The sequence below is a fragment of the Fibroporia radiculosa genome, assembly GCF_000313525.1.
Source record: "Fibroporia radiculosa TFFH 294 genomic supercontigs, scaffold1540, whole genome shotgun sequence".
In the NCBI taxonomy this organism is placed as follows: Eukaryota; Fungi; Basidiomycota; class Agaricomycetes; order Polyporales; family Fibroporiaceae; genus Fibroporia; species Fibroporia radiculosa.
This window is the reverse complement of record NW_012133308.1, coordinates 30,267-43,336: the sequence shown is the minus strand read 5'-3', so window position 1 is coordinate 43,336 and position 13,070 is coordinate 30,267. Positions and strand designations below refer to the sequence as shown.

General features: G+C 50.8%; 5 protein-coding genes across 5 annotated transcripts; 1 reads left to right on the top strand and 4 right to left on the bottom strand.

The window, feature by feature from the left end:
* Window positions 1–2,496: 2,496 nt before the first annotated feature.
* FIBRA_03020 (uncharacterized protein) lies at window positions 2,497–2,939 on the top strand (the record flags this gene model as incomplete). Its single annotated transcript, XM_012324865.1, has 3 exons — window positions 2,497–2,619; window positions 2,672–2,809; window positions 2,886–2,939. 3 exons carry the CDS (start codon window positions 2,497–2,499, stop codon window positions 2,937–2,939), a joined length of 315 nt encoding a protein of 104 aa, XP_012180255.1.
* Window positions 2,940–3,304: 365 nt separating this feature from the next.
* Window positions 3,305–4,562, bottom strand: FIBRA_03019 (uncharacterized protein; the record flags this gene model as incomplete). Its single annotated transcript, XM_012324864.1, has 6 exons — window positions 3,305–3,347; window positions 3,410–3,516; window positions 3,574–4,063; window positions 4,129–4,277; window positions 4,335–4,347; window positions 4,399–4,562. The coding sequence occupies 6 exons, from the start codon at window positions 4,560–4,562 to the stop codon at window positions 3,305–3,307; spliced, it is 966 nt and encodes a 321-aa protein (XP_012180254.1).
* A 574-nt stretch (window positions 4,563–5,136) lies between these two features.
* FIBRA_03018 (uncharacterized protein) lies at window positions 5,137–6,075 on the bottom strand (the record flags this gene model as incomplete). Its single annotated transcript, XM_012324863.1, has 2 exons — window positions 5,137–5,938; window positions 6,014–6,075. The coding sequence occupies 2 exons, from the start codon at window positions 6,073–6,075 to the stop codon at window positions 5,137–5,139; spliced, it is 864 nt and encodes a 287-aa protein (XP_012180253.1).
* A 1,502-nt stretch (window positions 6,076–7,577) lies between these two features.
* Window positions 7,578–8,808, bottom strand: FIBRA_03017 (uncharacterized protein; the record flags this gene model as incomplete). The annotated part of the gene is made up of 3 exons (XM_012324862.1): window positions 7,578–8,352; window positions 8,404–8,584; window positions 8,637–8,808. The coding sequence occupies 3 exons, from the start codon at window positions 8,806–8,808 to the stop codon at window positions 7,578–7,580; spliced, it is 1,128 nt and encodes a 375-aa protein (XP_012180252.1).
* Window positions 8,809–9,886: 1,078 nt separating this feature from the next.
* FIBRA_03016 (uncharacterized protein) lies at window positions 9,887–10,853 on the bottom strand (the record flags this gene model as incomplete). The annotated part of the gene is made up of 4 exons (XM_012324861.1): window positions 9,887–9,999; window positions 10,057–10,393; window positions 10,454–10,589; window positions 10,654–10,853. 4 exons carry the CDS (start codon window positions 10,851–10,853, stop codon window positions 9,887–9,889), a joined length of 786 nt encoding a protein of 261 aa, XP_012180251.1.
* Between the last annotated feature and the right edge of the window lie 2,217 nt (window positions 10,854–13,070).

Below are 13,070 nucleotides of genomic sequence, written 5' to 3'. Positions count from 1 at the left end.
CCGCCGCCAGTCGCTCCAAGGCTATCGACTGTTTCGACGTTCAATGACGACAGGGTTGGGGTCGGTGCAGACCGAATCGACTGGGCCAATTTGTCAGATGAAGATAAGCAGATGTTCTTCAGCTGGCTGGACGAGTTCTTCTCGAGGTATTTGAATATTCCGATACCACAAACGGAACCTGGGGAAGCTGCCAGGGCGCCGCCACCTCTCTTTGCACCAGCCCCTCGAGCTCCACCAAGGGGAGGTCCAGTACGTTATCCTCTATTCACCCTTGCTTACGTGCGCCATCATCTAACTCATCGCAGCCCAGGATCCCTATGTGAGACCGATGGGCATGTTCGTCTCCTTCTATGCATGATACAATCATCACTGTATAATACCGGAACTTGGGCTGGGCTCTTCACGAATTTACACGATATTGCATTCACCGGATCATTGAACCCTGTTTCGCCGCATGCTGAAGCTCCCGTTCGATTCAACATCGCTCTTTGCTAGCACAGTCTGGGCAAAGTATTTGACAACTCTACGAGGAGACTATCACCGACCAGCGAGGTCGTAACTCGTCGTACAAGCAATCTACGTCGACCCATCTGCTCTCAATAACGCTATAGAGCTTAACTGGGGACCATGTAACACTGCCAGGGCGAAAGCGCGCGCGATACTTACAATAGTAGCTTTGGACTCAGACAACATGCTCGCGCATCTGGCCAGCCGTTGAAATGTTGATCGTTCAGTCCTGACAACCATGTCCTCAATGGGCCTTAGCCATGAAGGGTCCACTCACCTGATAGGTGAGTGTCATTACTGCGTGTGTTTGCCGTATACATTCGTGCGAGCTGATGGCACTTGTATCCCATCTGAAGCGAAATATGGGCAGAGTATGCTGTGTGCCTCGCTAGCCATAAGGTAGTCTCATAGCAAAAGTCTAAGTGGACCCTCTCTTTTGCTAATGACCCTTTTCGGAGATCACGACTGCACTTGAAGGCTTAATTCACTATTCCGTAACAACGACTTGAGCAAACAAATTTGACATCTTCACTCTTAATGGCCTGTTTCGGAAATCATGACTGAGCTTGATTCAGAATTTAAAGCGCATGCACCTTTCAGAGATGTGTTTACAGCTCCGGCTCGCTTATCGGGACAATTCTGCTGCAAGGACTCTAGAAACAGTGCATCCCGGCGAACTTACCACCCTAGGCCTAATCCACTGGATTCAGAACGGTGAAGAGCTCGAAGACTTCTCATGGAGGTGTATATGAGTTCGGGCGATCAATTATTCCCGACCCCGGACTACAATGTGGGGCGTAGGTGGTTTGTTCGGAGTCCTTGGACACTATTCCATGGAAATGGGATTAGCATCGCCATTTTGAAGCTTGCCGGGGAATGGTACATACATGGATCCGTTTGCGAGGTGTCGGACCCACCGTGAGAGAACTAACGGACACTATTAGAAGCAGGTGCGTGGCATTCTGGTCTGTAGATCTACGCTGCACTAAATAAGTGGGTAGTGCGGTTCCGATAAGGCCAGACAAGAGCCAGTACATATGCATCCTGGATCGTTCCGCATTCCTTGCTGACTGTCCACAGTATAGCTCAATACGTCAGTCTAGCTAGTTACTCCCAAACAATCCATCTGCAGCTCTAATTGAGCTCTCGTACACATAGGGATCCCTTGCCCTCTTCTCGTGGTCCCCCAATCCCAGCCCAGTTGTCGGCCAAGACATTTTCGGTCACCCCCTTTATCTCTGGATTACAGAGTTCGTCTGCACTGCCCGCCCATTCAGGTATATTTCCGCCGTGCTCCGGACCCTTGTGATACCTGGAAGGTCCTCCGTTGCCGGTATCCCCCCCATGAGGATGAAGCAGTGCCCGTGGGACATCTTCGATAGTCCACCGTTCTCGATGCGCGGGTGGGTGGACTAATCCCATTTAGTCGAATGGAAGCTGAGACCATCTTCAATAATCAACGAACGCGGTTCTGTCGTGCATAGGTCGACGTTTCCCCGTCCTAGCGGAATTTAGTATGAGTTTCGAGCGGCCACTGGCAGTCCCCCATGACTATCTTACAAACCATTTGGTCCAGTCGTCATTGGTCCAGCTTACGCATGACTGGGCGGGTTATACGCAATATTGTTGTTTCTAGAATCAGCAGCCACTAGAAAGTCAGATATATGTCAAATCCTGTTTCATTGACGGCTTACAAGATCAGCGATAGCGTTTTAAAAGGGTTCAAGTATGATACCAGCTCCGCTCTCCTTCTCTAGCGTCCGTTCCCATCCAATGCTAAGCTTATGATTTGTGTTCGACTGTACCTATCCTCATGTCTTGGGACTGTGGCGGACTCACGACGGGATCGGAGCAGGCGAATCTCAGTAGCGGCGGGAATTTCCGATTCTTATAAATCTTATCAGATAGCCCCACGGATCCTAACATTCCCTCCCGCCCCGCGCACACACCAATACCCCCACGTCCCTCTAGTCGTCAGGACCGCGCAACATGCCCATCTCCATTCTTGATCTCGAGAGCGCAATCCGCTCAGCCATCCCGATTATCCACCTGGAGATCATCGACCAGTCCAACGGGTGCGGCGAGAACTACGCCGTGTTCGTAGTCAGCTCGGTGAGTCTAAGTCTGCTTTTTTTCTAAGCTGGAAGACCTTACCGCGGGACAGGCATTCGAGGGGAAGAACACTCTTGCAAGACACCGATTCAGTGAGTGCGATATGTACAGATCTGGATGGCTATGTGACGAGGACACAGTCAACGAGCTGCTGAAGAATCAGATCGCTCAGATGCATGCGTTCTCGCAGGTGGGTCCTGATTTGTCCATTGGGAGCACACGGCTTTAACACACATGCAACTTTCTTTATCTCTCCTTTCCCACAGAGGACGCTGACCCCGAAACAGTACGAGGTCCAGCAGATAGCTATAGATCTGTGAGGTGCCGCGCGGACCATATTATGCAAACCCGGGGCCAAAGTACAGCCTGTAAGTCTTACGTCGCTTCGGGGTGAGATCGCCTCAATTGTTGATGACGTGCCAGTACTCTTGTTGGCGAATGCCTTTCGGTTCGGCGACCTAGTAGGAGCTGTGAAGCACTTATGGGCACAATTACCGGGCGTATCGTCCTGGGATCGGTGACGGCAAGTCAGTCGCGGAAATGAGCATCTAGTACAGATGTACATATGTATATGGTATACAGTGAGGTACTTTTAGTAAATGTATGCGAAGCGTACCGTGCTGATGCTACATGAGTCGATGTCAATGTGAGGAAGGGTACTGAATGAGATGAGGTGTGGCAATGGTTACGCGAAGTGTATACCAACGTCATGGAAAGCGGACAGCAACCTGGTGAGTGAATGTAGAGTGTCGGATGAACGATGGAAGCCACGAGAGAAAGTGTCACGTACTTGAGAAGGTCGTCGATGTCCATCTTTGCCGGCCGACTCTCCGAAAAGCCTGTCTCCTGAAGAACTTCTTCAACTTTCTTCTTCATATTCATTCCATCCTCGATCATCTGTACTACGATCTCAGCCCTTGAAACCGAAGGAGTAGTTATCTCATGTTCGCGTACCACATTATTCACCGAAGCCCATGTACGCCAATTACTCTCTAGCATTTCTGTCACGCCCTTCGCCTGGAAATTGGCATGCACCGTTTTGTTCTTCCTCCCGAAGACAATCCTCAGCAGTCCATCAAACTCCCCAAACTCGACCGGTGGTGGAGGATCGCGGGGAACTAATCGGATAACGCTGCTCTCCACCTTCGGCGGTGGGCGGAAGTTGTTCTTGCTGACGTTCATGACAAGGTCCACCTTCGCGTATAATTGCACGTTCGCAGATAATCGTGACCAAAGTTCCGTCCCTGGCCGCGCGACGAGTCGAAGGGCGAATTCGCGCTGGAACATGAGAATGGCTGTGCGAAATAGTGGACGGTGTGAGAGCAGGCGGAATACGAGCGGCGATGATATTTGGTATGGGGTGTTTGATATGCACACATCGAAATACGGCAGTGTCGCTTTGACAAAGTCCCCGATCATGATTTCCAACTTGCGTTGCTCAGGTCTGTTAGCCATCGTGGATGGACCTATGTCAGACCGGACTCGACGAATGAATGGAGCACAACTCACTTTCCCTGTACTCGCTTCGTGAGCTCGGCAGCCATCCGCGGATCCATCTCGACTGCAGTGACATGCTTCGCTTTTTCCAGTATCCGCACTGTCAAATTTCCTGTACCCGGACCAACTTCTAGTACTTTGTCCGTAGGTCGTAAATTTGCCTGTCCATTGCTCATCAGTATTCTATCTCCCTGTTTCTGGGAGACGCCAGAACACACCGTATCAACTATGCTATCTTTACATTGTCAGCACTCCCAACGTGCAGCCCCAGCGGAGACGTACGATTGAGCCGTCTGTGGATTTTTTAAGATATGCTGGCCGAACCGCTCTGTATTGAATATAGGGTTATGTACGCCTGAACCCGAAGTGTTCGACTCGGAGGAAGCTTTGGGCTTAGCTGAAGGCTGGTGCGCCCTGCTGAACCGGTCGGAAGTCGCTCGAGGCATGCTGAGCTCTCCGAGGAAGAGGAGGATTGAAGGTGATATATAATAGAAGTGGCCAAAAGCGACTATGATACGCGCGCTGCATTCCCGGCGGATTTCAGCCGCCAGAAAGGTTCGGAATTTAAGTAAATAGATATAATATCCGAATAGTCACCAACGATAACAGCGATCGTTCATTGGGTCCTCGCGTCGACAATGTTTGGAGGTTAAATATTAATTATGCTTAAATACCCCGATCCCATCAATTTTGGCTGCACTTCTTCGTTCGATACCTCGATACTCGTTGAGTGTACAATACTAGTGGTATCATACTGAACAAGGTCAGTCTGCGCATCCTTGGTAATACTATCGCAGGGAATACATATAAATCGCCATGGATAGAACAATTGGCTCGTAAATTTCCTAGTGTTCAGTAACAAGGATGAATTCATAGCTATAGTACATGTCAAGACGGTGGTTCATTTATTTTGAGCTCAGCGAGAAAGTTGTCCAGTGTCAAGGGGAAACTCGTAACATAGTTCAGATTATTACCTTCTCTCCGTCACGCTGTTGGTTAATCTTAACGCCCCCTTCCTTCTCATCCACCACGAACGGTCGATCGCGTGCGTCGCGACCTCAGCTTGCACAATTGACCAAATTTGCTCTGATGACGGCGAAGCGCATCCTTCCTAGAAAATATAGCCCCGCAATGCTGGCAAGCCACCTCCAGCATGCGCAGGTGCACGCAGCGAATATGCTTCAGGAGGTTCTGCTTCATCGTTTTCGATCCGCACTGCCCCCACTTGCACGCCACGCTCTCTCGTGCATCGCGGGCGCATTTGTCGATGTGGCGCTCCCTGATATGGCTAATAGCATACAGCGGCGCACCACACTCGTCCCATTGGCAGATGTCCATCGACACAAGCGCCTCTGCGTGCACTGCAAGAGACGTAGAGAGGTCCGTAAACGCCCCACCATCGCCCCCGTCGGATACTCCGCTGGTTTCAGGTGCTTCTTTGTCCTCCTCGATCGGTGCGAACATCCACGAAGGGGCACCGGTCGCACATTGAGTATCGACGGTAGGAACCAGGGCCCCATCAGGTAAGACCCATTGATCGATCAGCGACGTCGCCCCCACGGCTAATGGCAAGACCGGGTTGGCCTGATAGGCAACGGAATGTTCTACAATTGGAATGGACCCAGACGCGTTCAGCGTGCTTTCCTCGGCTGCTAGGTGTGAAATAAGCATTGCTGGATTCGAATGTACGAGCGTCCCCCATTCGGCAGAATAGCGAATGGGATCTTCTTCCGTCGAGGTCATGAAGTCCCACTCAACGCCCACATGGACTCTAGGATAAGCGCCTGCATCATGAGCAATCTGCTCTCCTGCATAAGTCCCGCTTGGGGCGGAGGAGGGGAGGGGATACCAGATGCACGTCAGCGAATACTGAGCATGGGAGAATTTAAAAACTTACGTTTCAGCGCCCGAAGGATCATCATCAAACGACCAGGGTTGTTCGAGGCCTATACGTAACATGTTGCTGGTTGTATGAGAAGTGAGAATGAGGAGGGTTGGTATGTTAATTGAACCCCGTAAACCATCCTTTTATGTCCCTCGTAGGTGGACACATACGCCAGCGTTTCAGCTACCGTCCTGAGCCGGCCACAAATTAAGACACAGCCATCACGGTAAGTCCTGTAGTTACGACATCTCTGCAGTGAGCATTTTATGTCTAACACTGTCACAGAGATCTTCCTGGTGGTTATTTGGTTCACCAGCTCCGGGCATATGAGCCAAACGCGGTCGGTGTACGTACCTTGGAGCCACTATTAGGCTAGGGGCCACAGCATCCCAAGATGATAGCGAATAAACACGTGCATGACCAGCATGTCGACAGCTTCCTAGCTTCTGCATTCAAGAGGAATGAGCTTCATCGCCAGTGCGAGAAGATCGTACCACTAACACGCTATGACAAAAGGGTCAGAGAGCAATCGTAAAATTATGAGTTGGCACCAGCCTAGAGACCTATTAGGACCAGCCGTGTTTGTCGTACCCTCCTGGGCTCGTCGGTCGAGGCGGATGCGCGAGGTTATGAGGCTGACAACATCCAAGACGCACCGGAACGTCTGACATTCGGGACGCATGTGCGTGCATAGTGTGTGCGAGGATATCAGGTAGTACCGAGGAAAGGGCCTACGGCACGCTGCCATCCCACTACAGAAAACAATGAGCGGGCGGACGCGAAAGGTACTTGTGCACCGGACACCGACAGCAGGATCAACCTGGAGGACACTGCACACAGCATCTCCGAGGAGCTGTCGAGCGGATTGGGAGATGATCATGCCCTGAGGACACGCCATCGTCTCGCTTGGCATCGATACGGTACGCAGGGCGATGGCAGTACATACTATAGACGGATACGGTGTAAGACCTGAGACGTTGAGGCGTGATATTTTCGTCTCTCGTTACGCGCGGAGTTGAAGCATTGCGAGTTGAAGCATTGCGAGAACCAACGACCACCCGCATTACGCTCTAAAACTCGTTATTCAAGGGCCGCTTAGGGGAGATTAACGAGAACCATATACTTCAAGTGTAGGGAGGTGCGCCCAAGGAGCCCCAGCCTGACTTTCCTGCTGCGCACGGCGGAGTGAAAGGTCAAGTCGACAAAGGCTAGGCCTACGATGGCCCATGAGACGGCTATCAGGCTTCAGCTTTCTCCGTCCAAACCTAATACACTCAGAATGTCCTCCGAGTTTTCATTTTCTTCGGAATAGCCGCTTGCCAGGGCACAGGGCTTAGTCAGCTGTCTGGTCGTGGCCCCAGGCTCTTCCATCGATTAACTAAAGCGTGAGTTTAAGGTGAAGACTTTGAACCAAAACGTCACGTATAGCTGCAAACGTTGAAGCACAGAGTACAATACAATGGGTATCAATCGACTCCACATCAATCCTTACATAAGATACGCAGCAAGCTGGAGCAAACTACGCGCGATCCGCTTTCACTCGCAGTGACCGGCTAGCACATTTCAGTCTATCCGTCTATCCGCTGACGACGTCCCCAACGATCTCTACAGAATCACCCGTCGAGTCTGAGCGCACGACTGCCTCCTGGAGCACCCTGCCCATCCCATTTTTCACAGCCAAATGTTCCAGGTTAGCGAGGCCAACCTCTTCGGTTGTTGTCCCGAGGATAAGAGAGCTTGATCCGTCAACAACCTCGCCAACATCTTCTATGCGAACTTCCTCAGCTTCGACCTTTCGGTCCTTATTCTCCTGTGCCTTCAGCCGTTCTCCTTCACGGCATCCAACCTCTTCAAGCTGCTCTACGTCGCCACCCATTGCAGGAAAGCTCCCACCTTTGGGATGTACTGCAGCAGCCTGCTTTGCCTCGGCTGCCATCGATCCTGGTGGGGGCGTATGGCCTAAGACGCGCTCCGTGGCCTGCGCGAGCCGCTCTGCGCCCACGATTCCAATCGTGCTGACGTTCACCTCGCCAACTATATTGAGCTCCCGGTCCGCTTTGATGCGCTCTGCGTCGCGCATTGCGATTTCTTTCAGTATCTCTGCGTCTACAGTCGCCATGCCTGCACCGTCGGGGTGTCTCGCCGCGGCCGCCTGCGCCTCTGCTGCAAGCGAACCCGGTGGCGGGCGGAAACCAAGGGCACGATGCTCGTGCGACATGAGCGAGCGAGCCTCGGATGCGCTGATCGTGGCGAGGTTCACTCCTCCAGTTGGCGGCAATGACGACTTGGGGGATTTGCCGGACCCGCTTGCGACCGTTGAGCTCGAGTCGATATTTGTCTCTCTTTCAGACCTGACTCCATATTCAGTCACGTAAATTTTACGGACGCTGAGGGCGGCTCACAGGATTCGCAAGGCGTCCTGGCGGGCGAGTTCCTTCAGCTTCAACGGATCGGGTGGCTGTTTCTCAGGATTGCCTTCTGGGTGTTTCGCCGCTGCGGCCTGAGCCTCGGCGGCTAGGGAATCATGTGGTGGCCTGAAACCGAGTATTCGATGCTCTTCCGACATAATTTTTCGGGCCTCCACTATTCCAACTCTGTAAGACGAGTGTTGCAGCTGATAAGTTGGCAGATATACCTTTGCCTATGGCATTGAGGTCTACGCCCACGGTCTCTGCGACGGATCCTCTACGTTTGGACGCAGTCGATGCGGTTGGTAGGACTACAGGTGTTGCGATGGAACGCAGGATGTCCCCCGAAACAACGGGCACCTCGGTGGTGGTGATACTCGATAAAATGGCAGGCGACATAGCAGAAAGGTGGGAGGTTTGGACAGGCGTGCCGCCATGATATAGCGTCCGGCAAAGAGTGGTGCAAGTGGCTTAACTTTTGCTTCTCCATTCTCCACGGCCTCCATACGCGCGTCACGTCATCGCGTTAATTCGCGTTGCGTCACGTTCGTGTGATCATGGTCACGTTCACCTGAGACAGAAGGTGTACTAACTTGTACTACTTGTACTATGTGTAGCTCTTTGTGTTAGGAATTTGAAGCTTCAAGCTTCAAACCTTCTCTACATCAATGGTCTCCAAGTTGATTGATTGTGTCTGGTGATCTTCATATTCAAATGTGACGACGATAATCTCATATGGAGCTTGAATTGTGTAAAATCATAATATTGCCTATCGCTCGCGTCTCCACCTTGCCAAAATGAATTGGTCTGAGCATTTAAGTAAGTGATTCACCATACGTAAATGTCGAAGCTCTGGAGGTTATGAACTCATCTCGGGCCGCCATAATACCACGACCTTTTCAGAAGGCCACGGAAATGTGCTCTATCGCGTCTATCAATATTTCCTCAGTCCTAGTTTACAAATTTCTTTCGCCGTGCAGACACCAAAAATTATTATGCAAGACATGGAGAGCTCGAGGCGAGCATCAGGTAGGACTCGCGATTGGAATACATATTCTCGATTCAAACAAGTACGGCACATAGCCTTTCACCTCTGATGCGTGCAGGAGTGTTTTCTTGTGTCAACTACTTGCCATCTGGCATCTAATGTTACAATATTTTTGGCCCTCGCATGCTTCATGTGTTTGTATATTACGACCCGAACGCCAATCTCATGATGTAGTCATGGATAAAAACAGGTAGTATAAGTACAAGTGGTCGTCAAGTGGTCGTGGGTATAAACATAAGCACAAGTATTGGTCGTGCGTCTAGATATGTATAAGTACAAAGTAGTCGCCATATATGGTCGGGCATACATTCGGGCGAGCGGCAAGTTTTGTCTCCCACCCCACTCTATGCCATCCCCAGTGTCCACACATAATTACCAATGATCCCTGCTTCTATAATAGTGTCATCCTGAGGACCCGACCGGATCAAGTTATATAGACTGGGTACCAGACGGAGAGCGACGAATAGCGTCTGAACGGACAATTGGGTCTTCTCTCACATGTTGAGTAGGAAGTGTGGAACGACGAGCCGCGTTGACAGAACCTGAAAACTCCCTTTTTGTTAGCAGTATGATCTCATACATAAAGAATGGCAACATACGTAGCAAGGTACCATTGGGAAAGCGTCGGGGCGATTCAAGGGTCGGGGATCGATGGCTGGCGCTCTGACTTGTAGGCGACGGCGACGATGATGACGGCGACGTGTATTCCAGTGCGAGGGAAGGCGGTGGATCTTGTATCTGCCGCCCCATCAGATAATCCGCCGACAGATCAAGCTCAAGAACGGAAGAGCTATTAATTGAGCCTTGCCATGAGACTCCACGCTCCATAATGTCTATGGTTCGCAAACTGGACAACTGTAATTGCTCAGTGATGCTAGAGCCCGATGATTTCAGAACCACGGTCCGTTCCTCTATGACGGCATCCGCAACAAAGATCTGAGATGTGGTCTGTATGAATAACGTGAAGAAACGTCGACATCGTCAAAGAACGATTACCAAGGCTCTGTCTCTAAGAGACATTGCGTTCTTGTAAAGGAGGTACATGTGGTACAGCGCCGACATATACCTCCCGGACCATATAGAACGCGGCCGTATTGCTTGAGCGTGCAGTATAAACAATTCGTCTCTCAAACTGTTCAATCATTCGAAGTAAGCGGAGGGGTTCACGAACTATCCTGACTTGTATAGACACGCACCGTCGCAGCTCTTCTAGAAGAGACTCCACGCCTGCGCGACCTGACAACAGCTGACGGGCTTCTTCTAATGCCTTGTAGATGGTCTTGTGCATGGAGGTCATAGACCAGCTCTCAATGAAGGCATAGACGGGGGAAAAGAGAGTTGCAAGGCTCAGTAAGCCAACGATAACGGTGAAGAGCTCGATATTCATGGGGGGCATGTTGTATCTGCAGAGGCCTGCTACCCACCATATTTGAGTTCAGCTTCGTGGGCTTGAGGTCTCAACGTGGCGAAGCTTCGGCGCTGAACAAATTGGAAGACCATCCAGAATTGCTGGAGCCTCAAGGCTTCACCTTCGGCGTTGTCCATCTGACTGCATGAACGTGACCATGCGTGAACCTCGAGGCAGGCGGTGTCCGACATGTACTACAGCTCAGAAATCGCATCTGAAGCTGAGACAAGCCAAGTGTACTGTATGCATAGTGATGATTGAGAGTACTGTAGCGTGCAAGATAGTTGCTTTGAAGCAGAGTTCAGGCTTGTTCCTCTGCGCGCCTGCGCCTCGTGATCGATACTCGGGCGCTCCCGTGGACTTGAACTGGCCGTGATGTGCATGTTATCACCCGGCACACTGTCTCCGAAGTAAGCACAAGAAACCTTTCAACGCGAGGTGGCGCATTCCTTCCTTGTGTTGCGTTTCCGTAGCTGGCAACTTGCATACCGAGACCCCCGTATGTCGGCGGGCGCTGAATCCCCTTGCCATATATGGCATGTCTCGCTCAGCTAAGCCGGCATCAGCCACCGCGGAGCCAGATAAAGATAGCGCTGCGCTAGGCCTATCGTTCAAACAAAGCAGATCGCAGCTTTCTATTGGCTGGGCAGACATCTTCACGGGGCACGACTTCTGCCTCGCCCATTCCACGCGGTGGATCCCACGACGGTTTCCGTACCCTCATCCAACTATAAGTAAGAGTCACTGGAGGATTGCGAATGTAGCCTCTTCCACTACATCATGTTTTGGTCTTCGTTACCAGCATTCCCTGAACTTCCTCATGCCGTTTTGGCGCTGTCCGCACTTACACTGCCTGTATGTCGCTGGGCTACAGACACAGTACCACTTCGCCCGCGGCAGTCCACGGAAGACATAATACGAGATGTTTGCGTCTGGATCAAAGATGCCTTAGACGATGGGGTATATTCGCACTCTTTGATAGCCATGCAATCGGAATTACAGGTGTAAGTGCCTTGACCTACCTAGTGAGTCGGCTCATCATTTGTACCTGACATATTTTACAAGCTTATCAAAAGACTTGTACGTTGCACGCGCCGATGTGCTCCGGGCCGACTCGTCCACGACACACCTAAAGGCTACGAGACACGTGTGTTCACTCAACAAGAAGGCAGAAGATCTTAGGGACAGAACTATAGTAAGCAAATGGTATACACCGGCACGCTTGTGACTACGACGCTCAGTTCGCAGCGCATTTTTTGCTCCAGATTGTTTTAGCGGATGCCATAGAGCAAAGGCGTGCAGATTTATGCCATCCAGGCACTGAGAACAGGCTGCCTTCGGTGCCCAATTGTACGGGTGAAGTTGTCCGATACTACAAAGAATCTATCCCGGACAATTTAGGTAACAATTCCGATTATGTCTCTTGCGAATGCTTAGTCTTTTACAGACGATCCTGTACCACCATATTTTGAGGTAACAAGGGCAAATTTGCCGAAATATGAGGCCAACGTAGGTACGGCGTGCAAATTTTCCTTTCACTTCATATAATTTACGTTCTTGTGACAGTAACCAATTTGATGCTTGACGGTGGCGGACACAGAACTCTCCCTATTCCAGGTCAATATCATTGCAAATGGATTGGCTGCGATCGTCCTTTGGACGATGTAACGCCTCGGGCAATGGAACACCATATTTGTGAAGCACATCCTGGTGCACAGACCGGCAGCGCTCAGAATCATAGTGTGCTATGCCAGTGGACCGTGGGGAGAACGACGTGCGACACTATACACACAAGCGATCATCTAGGAACTCATATCGCCCTGGAACATATTGGATATGCGGGGACACAAGTCCCACGAGGAATCCCGTAGGGACCGTTTGCGTCCTCATTACGCATAGGAGCTCAAACAAAGAGAAAGGACCCTTGCAATAGTGTAGGTTATACACCTTCGTATCTCGGTTACGAGATTCTGCTGTAGAGCAGCGGGTCGTAAGAATCGGCGGTCAATTTTTGACGAGGATCTTTTAGAAAAAGTGCTGAGCACTTTGATTTGAATCATTACTGCTGAAGGTACTTCCAGGATATCGTCATGTTTGTATTTACTACCACACTGGCCAAGAACCAGCAAACGTATGGCTATATATACTGAAATAACATAATGTATTCAACTGAACTACTTTGAAGTACAGATTCTTTGTACTCTA